This window comes from Aspergillus aculeatus, assembly GCF_001890905.1.
Source record: "Aspergillus aculeatus ATCC 16872 unplaced genomic scaffold ASPACscaffold_4, whole genome shotgun sequence".
Taxonomy (NCBI): Eukaryota; Fungi; Ascomycota; class Eurotiomycetes; order Eurotiales; family Aspergillaceae; genus Aspergillus; species Aspergillus aculeatus.
In genome coordinates this window covers 264488-278718 of record NW_017962979.1, presented here as the reverse complement: position 1 = coordinate 278718, position 14231 = coordinate 264488, and the positions used below count along the sequence as shown (strand labels likewise).

The 14231-nt window shown below is 55.1% G+C and overlaps 7 protein-coding genes and 1 non-coding gene across 8 annotated transcripts; 5 read left to right on the top strand and 3 right to left on the bottom strand.

Moving 5' to 3' along the window:
- Positions 1-405: 405 nt before the first annotated feature.
- On the bottom strand, positions 406-1786 carry ASPACDRAFT_76434 (uncharacterized protein). Its single transcript, XM_020204710.1, has 2 exons — positions 721-1786; positions 406-599 (listed from the first exon to the last, which is right to left on the bottom strand). Exons 1-2 carry the CDS (start codon positions 1350-1352, stop codon positions 425-427), a joined length of 807 nt encoding a protein of 268 aa, XP_020058270.1. The 5' UTR covers positions 1353-1786; the 3' UTR covers positions 406-424.
- Positions 1787-3063: 1277 nt separating this feature from the next.
- On the top strand, positions 3064-3894 carry ASPACDRAFT_58330 (oxidase ustYa family protein; the record flags this gene model as incomplete). Its single annotated transcript, XM_020203333.1, has 1 exon — positions 3064-3894. The coding sequence occupies one exon, from the start codon at positions 3064-3066 to the stop codon at positions 3892-3894; it is 831 nt and encodes a 276-aa protein (XP_020058269.1).
- A 114-nt stretch (positions 3895-4008) lies between these two features.
- Positions 4009-4746, bottom strand: ASPACDRAFT_40746 (oxidase ustYa family protein; the record flags this gene model as incomplete). Its single annotated transcript, XM_020200808.1, has 2 exons — positions 4009-4454; positions 4524-4746. The coding sequence occupies 2 exons, from the start codon at positions 4744-4746 to the stop codon at positions 4009-4011; spliced, it is 669 nt and encodes a 222-aa protein (XP_020058268.1).
- An 814-nt stretch (positions 4747-5560) lies between these two features.
- ASPACDRAFT_76432 (uncharacterized protein) lies at positions 5561-6726 on the top strand. The gene is made up of 2 exons (XM_020204709.1): positions 5561-6086; positions 6146-6726. The coding sequence occupies exons 1-2, from the start codon at positions 6014-6016 to the stop codon at positions 6328-6330; spliced, it is 258 nt and encodes an 85-aa protein (XP_020058267.1). The 5' UTR covers positions 5561-6013; the 3' UTR covers positions 6331-6726.
- Positions 6727-6728: 2 nt separating this feature from the next.
- Positions 6729-9136, bottom strand: ASPACDRAFT_1897078 (Zn(II)2Cys6 transcription factor). The gene is made up of 6 exons (XM_020198716.1): positions 9030-9136; positions 8632-8965; positions 8316-8538; positions 8233-8264; positions 6844-8181; positions 6729-6794 (listed from the first exon to the last, which is right to left on the bottom strand). The coding sequence occupies exons 1-6, from the start codon at positions 9107-9109 to the stop codon at positions 6738-6740; spliced, it is 2064 nt and encodes a 687-aa protein (XP_020058266.1). The 5' UTR covers positions 9110-9136; the 3' UTR covers positions 6729-6737.
- Positions 9137-9456: 320 nt separating this feature from the next.
- ASPACDRAFT_25510 (uncharacterized protein) lies at positions 9457-10149 on the top strand (the record flags this gene model as incomplete). The annotated part of the gene is made up of 1 exon (XM_020199341.1): positions 9457-10149. The coding sequence occupies one exon, from the start codon at positions 9457-9459 to the stop codon at positions 10147-10149; it is 693 nt and encodes a 230-aa protein (XP_020058265.1).
- A 1371-nt stretch (positions 10150-11520) lies between these two features.
- ASPACDRAFT_t101 lies at positions 11521-11602 on the top strand. The gene has a single exon. It is a non-coding gene; the product is annotated as a tRNA-Ser (tRNA).
- Positions 11603-12476: 874 nt separating this feature from the next.
- ASPACDRAFT_40742 (SANT/Myb-like DNA-binding domain-containing protein) lies at positions 12477-13954 on the top strand (the record flags this gene model as incomplete). The annotated part of the gene is made up of 3 exons (XM_020200807.1): positions 12477-12884; positions 12978-13578; positions 13635-13954. The coding sequence occupies 3 exons, from the start codon at positions 12477-12479 to the stop codon at positions 13952-13954; spliced, it is 1329 nt and encodes a 442-aa protein (XP_020058264.1).
- Positions 13955-14231: the final 277 nt, after the last annotated feature.

Genomic DNA, 14231 nt, shown 5'->3' with positions numbered 1-14231 from the left:
CGCCAACGATTTACCCAGCTAGCCTAATTGCAGTGAGAAAACCGCAGATGGAAAAATAATCTGATCCCCGGTTATCACCGACCTAACTGCCGTAGCCCGCCCATTGCATTCCTTCTTTCCTTCTTACTCAGTCATTGCACTCCTTAACACAGCCAAGTCCCACCGTCTGTGTTCTCTGCGTTCTTCATCACTTCCGCTGACCTAACAAACCCGTGCCAAGAATCTCACACAGCCTGGCCTCTAAATTGTTCGACACACAAAAAAAAGAAGAATGAAAATAAGCCAAGACACGAAACCGTTACGATCGGCTTTTCCGGCCCCCACTGCAACGATGTGAAGAGAAGTGGAAACATCCCCCATCCACGCAACTAGTCATTCACCGAGATGGGAGTATTCTTCACACACAAGATCCACTCCACGCACCTCACTCGGCACTTGGGGACGACCACGACACCTGAATGACGGAGAGGTTCGAGCCCGCCGGTTTGGTGACGCCCCGCCACCGGAAGCGGGGGTCGGCCTGCGCGAACAGCGCCCGCCAGTCTGCTGCGTCACGCTCACGGGAATTGAACAGGCTGAGCATGTTCATGTCCATTGTTCTGGGATAAACCATCAGTTGATCGGTGTTAAGACGAGTTTGGGGCATCATTGCTCAGCGACGGCAACAAGTCGCCGCGAGGAATAGATCTGCGCTAGAGAGAGGGGGTGGGGAAAACATACCGGATATGCTTCTCTTCCAACAACCCCACCGAGCCGGGCTCAGGCAAGCAGAACTCATTCAGCACCACCCGGCCCCCGTCCCGCAGCGCGGGCACCAGCGCGCGCAGGATGCGCACGCAGTCCGCGTCCCCAAAATCATGCAGCACCATGCGCAGCAGGTACACGTCCGCCCCGTGGACGGGCTGGTCGGCGAAGAAGTCGTGCGCCATGAACTGCACCCGACTGTGCTCCCCAGGTGGAGCAGTCGCGGCGGGCGCCTGAGCGATGGTGGGCGCCGTGTCCTGAACGACGAAACGTAGGGCCGGGAATGTCTGCGCGAGGGCCAGCGAAACGTACCCCGTCGAGCCCCCGACGTCGACGACCACGCCCCCTCCGCCGCCGGCGCCGCTGCCGCATATGGATGCCCAGTCGTAACCGTCGCGGAGGTGGCTCACGTCATTCTCGGGCCCGGTGCTGTAGGTCGACATGGCCGAGGCAAAGACCCGCGCGCGGTCGGGCTGGGTGGTCAGGTATTGAAAGAAGGTGGGATGGGTCGGGGGCTGCGAGAGCGAGAAGCCCGTTTGGGCGGGATCGGTGGCGTTGGGCCATTTGCGCAAGGCGGTTGGGGTCTGTTTCACGTTGAGAATGGTCATGTCAGAGGTCCGAAATGATCACGGAACAGATCCGAAGGGGCCGTGCAGGGGGGAATGCTATGCAGACCTCTTTCATCGCGGGAAGCATCTCTCTATAGTGAACGTCGATGTAATCGCGCATCACCCGGTTCTCCGCCAGCATCCGCGACGCGGCCGTGTGCCTCACGACCCCCTGTGGCTCCTCGCGAAAGATCCCCTCGGTCGCAGCATGGCGGATGATCCGACGTACTTTCTGCTCCGGAAGTCCAGCGGTGGTCGCGATCTCGGCGAACGTGGCCGTCTCGCCGATCGGGAAGGAACGAGCGAGTTCGAAGTCAGAGACCGCGCGGATGGTGCCTATATTGTTCCTCTTGGGAGGCAGGAAGGGCTGAGGTTAGTCACATGACGAGGGACCTCTTGCGGATATAGAATCCGTTGCTGGAGTACTGGATGGGAGGCAAGACTCACTGCCCACAAAAATAAACTCTCCTTGGGGCCTAGTAACAGCTGCTGCAATTGGAGAGTGGCATCTAGCACTTTCTGCCGGAGCTGCTGCACCTCGACCGGGAAGTCGAGGGGCGAGTCGATCTCGTAGGAGGGTAGCGGTCGCTGGAGGTCGGTATAGATCTGGGTGATGCGGTCGAGGTTGGACGCGATTGACCGGCCGAGGTCGGCAAAATTTGCATCCGAGGTCGGACGGGACGTCATGGTTGCTGTATAATTAGTTAGTGTGACGACAATGTCACGCCGTATGCAGGACGATGAACGGGGTCAATCGATTGAGTCGATGGCGCTGTTCATGGAGTGGAGACCGAGTCACCGACGGCGTCGTGGTGGTCCACGAGGTGACAGGGATCATATACTATGTGAGTTAATGGCATTTGCGATTCCATTGATGGATGGCCGGTTACCTCCGCGCTTCCGGGGAGTCGCACGGCCAATTCTGCCCACTTATGCTGTGGAGATTACGCACAGCCGGCTCGGGGTCTTGGTGTTGCTAGAAAATCATCTCGTGGCCCGCCAGGTGCTGGTCGGGTTGACCACATTCGACCCACGCTAGAGCCGGGATACGAGAATCAGTTCCTTGCAGCAGCACGAGTGGAATCTTGGCGGGCCGTCCAAGGCCTCGCTACGAGGTACTTCCTGCTGGGAGTACATGGCAGTACCAGTAATGCGACATCAGCGATAGAAATGACCGGTGAAACTGTGCATTCTAGGCCGAAATGATGTGTTTCTTTCCAGAATCCCCCACCTCCCTATCAAAGCGGCATAGCCCATCTCCCACCCCGGCCAGGTGGCACTGACAATCCCTGCTGAAGAATGTGGAGATCGGTGCGCAGTCAGACTAGCAGAGCGATTGAATTGATCAGCTCATTCTTAGTGCACTATAATATAATAAAGTTATTTTAAAGTGGCTGCTGGGACCCCACCCAACGCCTGTCCCACCAAAATATCCTCCGAGAAAAAGAAGACCCCCTCTCGCTTCCAAGAAGATGAATACCTGCTGCCTAAGGCTGGGTATTTCGTTTCCACAGCCTTACCGCATCAATACGAGACCGATACCCTTGCATGTGAGAAAAGTGGCGTGGCGTGGTGTGGTGGTTGCTCTTGTCTCTTCACCAGTGCCCCGGCTATGTCATCCACATCGAAGGGGACTCTCTCTCCATGGCCATGGGGTCCAGAGAATAGAGGGAGCTTCTTCTTTCCCCATGCATTGCAATGAGCATTTACCATGAAGAAGGACGAACAACGGTATCAACTCGCTCCAACCGAGGAGGAGGGAAAGGACCTCAACGACCATGAGACTCTGTCCGAGACCGTGGGGGATCGCGCGACCACCAGCCCGCGCCAGCGCACCCAGCTGCGGATACACTACAGCATTATCACGGTCGCATACACGCTGCTCATCCCCCTCTACCTCCTCCTCCTGACCCATACCCCGCTCGCCCTCGACAGACTCATCACCAACCCTCACAACGCCATCTTCCCGTCCCTCCGCACCGCCCACGCCGTAGGGTACGAAACCCGCCCGTGGCCCGTCCGCCTCCACAACAACCCCTTCGCCGGCAAACCGCGGCCGGAGCTCGAGGCCGCCTGGCACACGCTGTTTGAGAAGAACAACATCCGCGTCACCGAGGAGGACCTCGCCTTCTACAACGTCACCTCTCTCCCGATCGTCGGGGCTGCAGGCGAAGGCCAAGGCGAAGGTGCGGGGGAGTTCGTCGGCCAGCTGGGGGTGTTCCACGAACTCCACTGCCTCAAGCGCATCCGCCACTGGATCTACCGCGACCACTATCTAGCGGACGCCCCAGCGGCGGTGCTGGTGGAGGAGGAGGCGCACGTCGACCACTGCGTCGAGTTGCTCCGGGAGGCAATTCTGTGTCGGGCGGACGTGACGCTGAGTGGGTTCCGGTGGATTCAGACCGGTCCTGAGGGCAAGCAGAGGGACTTGACGGTCGAAGCGAAGGGGAATCATGTCTGCGTCGATTGGGAGCGATTGCGGGCGTGGAATGATGCACGAGCGGTGGATGCGTGGGAGCCCGGGGTTGTGGGGGGCGCTTAGGTGGATGACTTCACTCTATGTATACGGCAGATGGTTTAGACTTATGAAGATCATGAGTCTTTGAATTTTGAATAGAATATAGAATCTCGTGATATATACACACTGCAGAAAATGCTAGGAAGGATCGTTCGACCAGTTCGCCTCCGCCCATGCCTTCACGCTCTCGTAGTCCCGGCACGTTCGGCTATATCCCCATCCCGTCACGCCTTGGAGCTCCTTGTCAACGGGCTCGAGGTTCGTGTCGGCCGCGCACATCAGACTCTGGCGCAGGTAGTCGAAGCAGTGCCGGACGTGGTGCGGGTCCTTCATGCGGTCGTGTTCGTCCTCCGCATGGGGGAGCTGCCCGTCCACGGCGGCGTAGTAGACCTCGCGCAGGGCGTTGAGACAGTGCAGCGCGTGGAAGACGACCAACCCGGACAGCTCGGGTGCCAGGGTTGGGTGTTTGACGAAACCGACTCCCTTGGGAAAGAGGGAGGCCCATGCCGCGTCGGTCTCGGGCGAAGGGTGCTGCGAGAAGGTGCTGTTGTATTCCATGCGGATCTGGATGTCGCCTTCGGGGACTACAGTCGTCAAGGGAAAAACAGTGTCAGGGTTAAGTATGTTGCTGTGAAAGGTGGGGGAAGTCGTACTCAAGAGTCCCTCGCGCTTTCTGGCTGGAATGCCCTTTCCAATGGAAACCCCGAGGCCGAAAACTATCGCAGCAACCAGAAATCCAAGAAGCATCCAGCCGCACCGGATGAAGGTTGATCGCAGGTTTGCGTTGCGGTGTCGGGGCGGTGCGGGCCCATCGTGGTAGTCCTCTTCCCCGCGCATCAAGGGCTCGTGGGGTTTGGAGGGGAGTTCGAACGACATGATGGCCAACTCACCCCGCGCGATGGAAGAGGAAGAAAGTAAAGGTTGGGGAAGAGCTTCAAAGTATTGAGAATTTCTTTTACTTCTTCGCTTCTCTTATCCCTCCTATCATACGATAAGAGCGACTCCGGCGTGCCGGTAGATGCAGGGCCAGAGGTGCATAGCAATCCTTGTTCTGCGGTAAGATTGCCAGTAGTTCCTCCTTCCTACCGACACCTGACAGTGATTTCTTCTGTCCTTATTCCCTCCCTCCTCAAACGGTGGCTGAGTTGACAAGACGGGATAACCGGATTACTCTACAAAGTACCTGAACTCCATCTCGGTCAGAGCGCGAATGGATTAACAAAACAAGAAAAGAAAAAAAAAAAAAAAAAAAAAAAAAGAAGAAGAAGAAAGAAAGGTAAGGAAAGGAAAACACGTCCATACATCCATACATACCGACTTTACTCAAAGGAAGTGTCCTCATAGCCCGCCCCACCAACCCTCATGCCGCGCTCAGCCCAGACAGAGACACAACAAAGAATTAGCCATAACTGCAAGGCAGCAGAAGGCGATTGGGGGCGGAGGAAACCCTTCCACTCCCGGTCGGATTTCAGACGAAAAAGAACCAATTGGGTTACATACCCTGCCAAGGGAAACACCATGACGCCATGTACGCATTGTGGCAGTTCGCTTTTTCCCTCGTGTTTTTCCAAACTGGGAGAAATGGGCAATGGCTATCTGCCTGGCCTTGCTTGCGCGCGCGTGGCAGCAGAAAACCTTTTGTAGTGTCGTCGCCCGCCCAGACTGATGGGTAAACTGGTTCATTGCCCTTAGTTCCTCCCAGTTCTCGTTTTTTAATCTACTTGATTTTCCTGGGATGAATGAATGGTTGGTTGGCTGTTACTTTTCTCAGCCATTCACCTTAACTAAGGCATTGTTTCCCCATTTCCATTGATTCTTCTTTTTCCCGTCCGTCAGCTTCCAACCCTCCCCACCCCCTCTTTTCTTGTGAAGAATGTTTAATTTCATGCTGTGATCCGCCGGATTCCGCTGTTTCGACAATCTTCTGCCTGTCCTTTCTCTTCTGTCACCTGTCAGTTTCTCTTAGCGACCGTTAGGAAAGTCAATACAAGCGGTTAATCTCGGTTGGGGTTGTTTTGCTGGCAACTTTTAAATTGAACGTTTTCCTTTGCTCGATTATCGTGTTTTTGTTCAAGGGAACGAATTTCGAGGAACGAACCCAATCGACTTGCAATTCCTCCATCTGCAAACTACTACACTCATCATGCATCTTACCACGGTGCTATACTACGGCCTGGCCGCGTTGACCCTCACCAATGCTGCTCCACTCGTCGGAGGTTAGTTGCTGTGTTGACTTGTCATCTACCGGTAGGCTAACATACATAATCTCATGTAGACTCCTCCAGACGCGAAGTAGCCGACGGTGACGATAGGATCGCTTACACCTGGGCAATACCGGAGAGGAGTCGCAAACGAGAGGACGGTGACGACAAAGTGGCCTACACCTGGGCCGTACCACAGACTCGCAAACGAGAGGACGGTGACGATAAGGTCGTCTATACCTGGGCAGTGCCGGAATGAAAAAAACAAAAAGCGAAAAAGCCCAGAAACTGCAATGATTTCTTCGACCCCGCCGAGGCGGCACGCAGCAGCTTTCAGCATATGTTCCACGATGTGATGACTCCTCCTGTCTTTAAACTGAACCCGGGTTTAGTATGTTGATAATGATGTTATATATGCTTGTTTATGGTCGCTCCTTCGATTCTTGTGCTATTTTGGGTCGTTGTATCGTTGTTAGATCATAGAAGTTCAATTTCCCTTTTGCACTGCAAAGGAGTGTGTGGTTTTGGGGGGTCTGGTAGAGTGCAGTGCCAGGTGCAGGGTGAATAATGAAAACGAGTTTGGATGTGTATCAGGATGGATCTGTGCGTATATAAGGTGTGCTGTAGGTCTACGTTCTCTCAAGTTAGAGTATACAGAACCATGGATTAGTAGATTGGTCCCGATCCAAAACCAGCATCTTCAATGTAAGAATCCCATGCAGCCTAAAACCAATTAGCACATACTTTCACCGCTAGTGTTGGAGAAACTTACCCAATCAATCTCGACAGTGGCTAATTCGTTCTCGAAAGTGAAACTATCGACGACCGGCATTTGGGACGGAGGGCCCCATAACCCCAGGGCAGATGCATGATCGGCCGACGCCGCCTCAACACCACCACCGTCACCGCCATCTTTCGCACCAAAGCGACCACGAACACCCTCCAGCATCCCAGCGAGGACCTGCCACTGCCTCCCAGCCTCGTCGCAGATCTCCCGGTTCACCTCCCACTGCGCCACCGACGTCTCCAGATCCCGCACTAGATCCGCCTGCTCCACCGCGTCCTCCGCACCGGGGAATTGGCGGAGCAACTCCAGCTCGAGGAAGACCACCATCGCTGCAAAGCTGAGGGTCTGGCGCGTGTGCGCGAACCGGTACCACTGCTCGGACAGATCGCGCTGGGCGGCCAGCAGCGCACGGGCGGAGCCGAGGCACCGATCCCGCGAGAATCGGTAGTGCGGGTTCATCTTGGCCTGGGCCAGGAACCGGCGGTGCAGGGTGCACACCGCCCGGTGGTAGATGAACCAGAGTCCGATCTTTGCGTAGGAAAGGCGGAGCTGCTCCGGGGGCTGCGGCGGGGCCGGTGGTTGTGGTGTTAGTGGCGGTGGCTGCATGTGCGGAGGGAAGCTGTTGTAGGCTTCGGACAGAATGCGGTCGGTGGTGAGGACATCCGCGTAGGTGCTGGGGGTAGGGTTGCATGTGAGGTCTGCGACGCGGCCGAGGGCATGGCACAGGCGGCCCTTGACGATTAGGTAGGTCACCGCGGTGGGTTCGGTTAATGGTCGAGGGGGTGGGAGGCTGGCGGCGGTGGCATCATTGGCGGGAAGCTCCCAGTCGTGCAGATTGCGTGGCTCCCTTGTGTCGGAGTATATGGCGGACAGCATGCGGGGGAGGCCCGCGCGGAACGAGGCCATGTTGTCCATGCTGATCACAGCCAGCCAGATACGGCGACGATACTCCGCTTGCAAAGGGGGGATCGGGGGTGACGAGTGGGCGGGCTCGCGGTGGTAGCCCATGTTGATGGCCGTGCGGACCAGTACGCCGGTCATGATCCAGAGGCCGCGGCGGTTGTCGTCCTTGCGGTTGAGCTCGGCGGTAGCATTGAAGCGCAGGGTCTCCACGGTGTAGGGGAGGCATTTGGCGATGTCGCCGCTCAGGAGACACTGCGCCGTGCGGATGCGGTACAGTTGGAAGAGAGACTCGGAGCGGCCTTCATACTGCGGTGGCTCGCCGTGTTGGTGATAGGCTAGCATGACGATACCAAGAATGGAGAATAAGAGTCCCAGCCAGATGAAGTTCGCCTGGGATGGATTTTTGCCATGCTCATGATACTAGGCTAAGGTTACCTTAGGGTTCGATCAATACGGGTCGTGTGCTCTTACCTCCCGCATGAAGGTCGGCTCGTGGATGATGGCTAAGACTTGTATCAGATCAGCGGACCAAATGAGCTGTGGCTGGCACATACGAGGAACGGCGATTGGGAAGGTTGGGCGATCGAAGAAAATAGCCACCAGAGTGTCCAATTCGCGCTTGGGTGGGAGAGTGGCTAGGATCTCGATTCGATCTATGGGCTTCACTTGACCGAATAGCAGGCTCGATCCGTCGGCTAGTTGCGACTGTGTGGGTGGAATCTGATGGTCCACTCGGTCGTCTTGAGCCTGGGCCCATGTGTTTTTGAGTTGGTTGATCTGACAATCGTCAGTTGAGCTTCAATGACAACAAACCGGCAGATGATCGAAGATAGTTTAAATGGCGTTGGAATCATGAACAGGACGAGATACCTCCTCTAACACATCATACCAATCATCACCACCTTGATAGACTGAATGGGCGCCATCGAGCACTATCTTTCCCGCAGAGGCTACATCTTTTGCGGCTACATCTTTTGTATCGGACGCAACCAGGTCGCCAGGCTTAGGGCTCTCGGGTGTCCGGTGGGCAATGAGTCTCTTCACCATATTTTCCAACTGGTCGATCCGTTGGCGCAAGGGGTCGAGCTGACGCTCCCGCCGAGCATTCGCAAGGGAGTCAATCTTGGCCCCTTTGAAGTGACATGCTGACTGCTCGCCACGAGCTATACAATTCTGGCAAGGGTATTCCCGGTTGCATTTGAGTCTATCTAGGTCAGCAATGGAGCCATTGCCTCGGATCATACAGAGCAGCGATGTGATCTACACACTTTCGCGTGCGGCAGGGGTCACACGATAGAGGGATGCGGGCGCGCCGTCTCTGTGGCACGGGTATGACGGGAGACTGCATCTAGAGTACAGCACACTGATGAAGAAGCTATGAATGATGATGATAGATGTTGCAAAGTAAGCTGCGGAGAACAGCCTTAAATCCGCGGACTTAACGGATCACGAGCCTCACGTGCAGTTGATGCCTGATACCTGAGGCTTCACTATGTTGATCTCCACGGACTTGTTAAATCCGGTCTGTCTGGACTTAACCCCGAGATTGTATGCCACTGTGAAAAAGAGCAAAGGACGAAAATATATAGTTGAATGCCGATCAGAGAATTCTATTCTATCGATCTAGAGTCACATTCCACAGTCCAATTCCTTGATAGCCATACTCTCATAGTCGCATAGACCCAAAATCGCACGATGCCGACTCTCAGCGACTTCTTCTATACCCAATTCCTTCTCCGAATCCCCCAACCGTCCGTCTCCTTCGCCAACAAGACTATCATCGTGACCGGCGCCAATGGAGGCTTAGGACAAGAGACCTTGAAGCACCTCATCCGTCTCGGGGCCGAGAAGATCATCTTCGCGTGCCGCAGTCGGTCCCGAGGCGAGCAGGCTAAACGCGAGATCGAGGCCCAGCTGAACTGTAAGACCAACCTCGTCGACGTCCGAGAACTCGACCTGGAGTCCCCGGCCTCGATCAAGCGGTTCGCAGAGTGGGCCGCTCGTTCACTTCCGCGCGTTGACGTCCTGATCAACAACGCCGGGATCCACGCCAACAAGTTCAAGGTCGTCTACGACACCGAGCGCACCCTGGCCGTCAACAACATCGGCACCTTCCTGCTGACGGTCCAGATGATCCCGAAAATGAAGGCGACAGCTCGAACCTATGGCGTCACGCCGGTGATCACCTTCGTCGCCTCCGCGCTCTACGACATCGCCGAATACCCCGAGCAGCACGGTGAGGATATCTTCACCTGGTTTCGGGAGGAATCCCACGTGAATTTTATGAACCAGTCGGTATACCCGCCCTACATGCCACATAACCCATTGCTGATGGAAAATGCTGCACTAGGTACAAACTTTCCAAATTACTACAGCTTTACGCGATGATCAAGCTAGCCGCCCTCGGCGACTCGACGAACGATCAGTCTTCCTCGATTGTGGTCAACGCCCTTGACCCGTGTTTCTGCAAGACCGGCATCATCAGCGAGTCCACCGGGCTGGCCAGGGTGCTCTTTAAGATCTTCGAGGCGATCACCGCCCGCACCGCCGAGGAGGGTGCCCGGCTGGTGGTCCAGACGGCCGCCGCCGGGCGCGAAACCCACGGACGATACATGCGCGCCGGCGCCGTGCAGGCCTATGCGCCCATCGCGGCCGACGAGCGGCGGGCTACCTACGTGTGGGATACGCTCTGCAGGAGGCTAGAGGCGATCCAGCCTGGTATCATGCAGAATCTGTGTTGACGAGGCCGGTTGAGGGTAGAATGTTGGGGTCATAGGAGTGTGTGGTGACATGGGGAAAGTGGGTGCGATGAAAATTCGTGACTTTGAATATGTGATTGGACAAAATATTCTGCAAGTGATTTTCAAGACGGTTGCTGGTAGTATTTGCGCACCACTGTAGGCATGTAGTTTGCAGCCACGCTCCAAGCAGTTGTTGGTGCGCCTGCCACCCCTTTTGAGGCTGATCGGATATTTTGAAGCCCGCCTCAGATTTCTGGATGTGCGAGCAGTGATGTCGGATAGTGCAATGCGAGGAGAAGGGCCATCCCGGCACATTGAACTTCCCATGCGGGGAGATTAGTTGTCACACAGGTTTGTCAAAAAGTGCATTAAACTTCAAGAGCTTCCGAGTGGCGTCTAGCCTCATAGGACGGGGAGAACATCAATCCCATGCTAGCTATCGTGTAGGAGAAACAAAGGTATCAAACAACTTGTTGACACACTAGTTGTGCTGAAATGTGAGAACAGTCTAGCTGATAAACAAAGACAGGTCGGCGGTGTCTTGAGCATGACAGACAAATGATGTAGTGGAATTGAGCGTGAGCAGGTCGACGACCGGAGACGACTTGGCAACTACGACAAGTGTGAAGACTGACCTTTAAATAACAATCCAGCCGTAACAGACACACTATGATGTCTCACCGATGGTGACTAGACTACGGATGTAAACGAGGTTATTGGTATTTTGTTGAACGATACGATTACGCCAAGCCTATCACCCAGCGCAGAGAGCACATTGGTTAGCGAATACGGTGAGCACTGAGACATCTATTGATGCAGAGCAGTCTTGCTTGAAATAGGTGGGCGGACGTGCTATTGGGCATTGTAGCTTATGGAACAACACTTATGCTGTGCGCATTGGCGGTCTTCTGTATTTCCAATGATCGAGTAGTGCAATGCAGTCACGCTTGACCTGAAAACGGGCTGCTGCATTGGTTTTGGTCCGTCATGCACAGTTTTGAGCCAAACTCGCATCCAAGACAGTATGGCCGAGTGGTCTAAGGCGATAGACTAGAAATCTATTCTCTTCGGAGGCGTCGGTTCAAATCCGACTGCTGTCGTTTTTTTGGTTTTGTTGGTTTCTGCTGCGGGGGCTGGTACCCACACAGCAACGGCCGGAGCCAATGATTCTTACTCTAAAAAAGCACAGGCTTACATGTATCAACGATACCTATGTGGTCTTTGACACCACTATACAGCCTCACGGCTGGTTGCCGATGAATTGAAGTTGAAATAATACGATAGTTCCCGCACCATTGAAACTTATGCCACTTCACAGAATCCCTGTTCACACGCTGGTTTACAATTCAGACCCAGAGTCAGTATATTGACTTCGCGATGGCTCAATAAGGTGGCTTCTGTCGGTGAGAATTAAAGACATATGCACGCATACCTGTTTTGTTGGGGTGGATACTCCTTCAGCAATCGACTCCAGCAATGCTATCTCGCTTTCGAAATGTACTGAGGGGATTGGAGAGTGGTTCGTTCATGTCGAGCGAGAAGGGTCAGGGCACAATTCTGGAACTCACAACCACCGGCCATTTCCACCTAGAGACATCGATGGGCCAAACATCACCTCTTGGAGTTGTGCGGACTAGCGAGGATTCACGAATTCACGATTCTGAGACTCAGGCAGGAGCAGGAGGGGTATGTTCTACCAGCTGCGAGACTGTGGTGACTCCCTATCTCAGCCTGCCTTTTTGAATACGGTGGAAGCTTCTCGCAGTTGAATGTCTGGTCGAAATGTCAAACTTGTCTCAAGTTCGCCGTACTGGCTCTGGCCCGCACCGTATCTCCCTATCAACAAGATTGAGTCACATTCCACCCCTCGGTGGCAGGGAAGAGTGATACATGTCGCCCAATGTATCCCCTATATCCTTCCGTATCCCCTATAGCAATTCTTCCAATGTCAAACTACCTCGACCTCCATCAAGCATGAAGCGCAGCAGACGCAGCTGGACGACCAAGGAGGATGAGCTCCTCCGCAAGCTGGTCCAAAACTGTGGGTGCATGGAGAACAGCTCCCACAATTCCTTCCCACACCTTGCCTCATCCCGCACTCTGATACTTTCTTCTGCTACAGCACTCGACACCTCGGACACGGTCCTCTGGAGCGAGCTCGCCCAGAAAGTCCCTGGCCGCTCGAACAAAGACTGCCGCAAGCGGTGGTGGAACACGCTGGCCGGCGGCAACATCAAGGGCGTCTGGTCGCCGGAGGAGGACAAGCGACTCAGCGAGGCGGTGCGGGAGCATGGCAACAACTGGACTCAGATCGCCACCCTCGTGGGGTCTCGCTGTGCCGATCAGTGCTCTAGTCACTGGCGGCAGGTGTTGCGGCCCAATGTCAGTTATTGTAATTGGACTGAACAAGAGGTAATCAGTCATTCCTTATACTACTTTGAGCTCGATAGCTGACACGAACCGGGAGGAGAGCAGGACGAAGAACTTCTCAAGGCAGTCCAAACGCATGGCACCAACTGGTCGGCGATTTCGGCATTTCACAACCCTCCGCGCACAGGACTGAGTTTGAAGAATCGATATACGAGGATTCGGGTGAAGGAGGAGCGTGCAGGTCCATCCGTGCTGAGCAAGGGCCCTCCTGCACCTGGTGACAGGCGCAACAGGGTGGTGAAACTGGGGAGGAAACGCAGCTTCCCGCAAAGGGGCATCACTCCGGACTGCGACGAGCAATTGAGAGAAGGTAGGACCTCAGATGAGTGCCCCGACAGCCCGGACGCGCCAAGGGAATATCTGCATCCCATCGAGCTCAAGCCGCCAGCTTCCTGGTCGATTCGATCCCCCAACAACGCCTCCAGTAATTGTCGGGAAACATCCACACCGTGGGTGGGCCATGGGACCATCGACCCCCGCCTGATCCTGCCGTGCCCATTTAGCACAGAGGATTGTCGGGTGGATAGCACACCCAATCTGACAGTGTCTGCAATTGGCGGCTCCTGGCTGCCGTCCTTCGACCGGGTGCTGGACGCCACGCAGGCTGAAAACGATTGGGACCGTCAGGTGCTCTTGTTGCCTCGTGGTCAGTTTGAACAGCCATTCTCGCAGATGCCGCCTGGTGTGCTTACCCTGCAGTAGACGCGTACCCGACGGACAACAGTTTCCGAACCGTGCACGAGGCACTCTACCTTGCGCCTGACCCGTGCAGCCTGAGGAGTTCCCGACACTCCTCCACAGAACCACTGCATCCATTCCTCACCATGACCGAGCTAGACTTGATGCCCCGGGAGCCCTCTCTGCGTGCCTCAGTCCCCTCCGGGAGCTGTGAGAAAACAGCAGAGACGAACATGCACCGGGTCTCGCTCGATCTCTCGTGTACGACGAGCCAGTTTAGCAGCATCATGTCCCGGGTTGCCGACACCGGTGCGGTGGTGAATATGACGGTGGACACGGAGTAGGGCGCGGGAGTTATTTATGAGGTTACTGCATCCACGATCCATCTTGTGCCGAGAAGGATGTTCTGATTATTGATAGCTATTATGAATGCTGGAAATTAGAAATGAATATCGCGTCTCCTAAGTATCTATACCTTTTATCAACATATCTTTTTCTTTATGAACACCGAACCAGAGTAACCTCCGCAGAATCATTTCACACAAGGCTCTTTGACCGTAACACCGAACCTCTAACATCAAGCCCAATTGACGCCCGCAAAACCGTGCAAGGAACCCCCAT

Excerpts from the sequence above, each read along its gene's own strand:
- ASPACDRAFT_76434 (XM_020204710.1), bottom strand. The coding sequence starts at position 1,352 with ATGACCATTCTCAACGTGAAACAGACCCCAACCGCCTTGCGCAAATGG. Across the intron at positions 600-720 it reads TTGGAAGAGAAGCATATCCG|AACAATGGACATGAACATGC; the intron begins GTATGTTTTCCC and ends GGTTTATCCCAG.
- ASPACDRAFT_76432 (XM_020204709.1), top strand. The coding sequence starts at position 6,014 with ATGCATCTTACCACGGTGCTATACTACGGCCTGGCCGCGTTGACCCTC. Across the intron at positions 6,087-6,145 it reads TGCTGCTCCACTCGTCGGAG|ACTCCTCCAGACGCGAAGTA; the intron begins GTTAGTTGCTGT and ends AATCTCATGTAG.
- ASPACDRAFT_1897078 (XM_020198716.1), bottom strand. The coding sequence starts at position 9,109 with ATGCAGTCTCCCGTCATACCCGTGCCACAGAGACGGCGCGCCCGCATC. Across the intron at positions 8,539-8,631 it reads GGTATGATGTGTTAGAGGAG|ATCAACCAACTCAAAAACAC; the intron begins GTATCTCGTCCT and ends GACGATTGTCAG. Across the intron at positions 6,795-6,843 it reads CCACTGTCGAGATTGATTGG|GCTGCATGGGATTCTTACAT; the intron begins GTAAGTTTCTCC and ends AATTGGTTTTAG.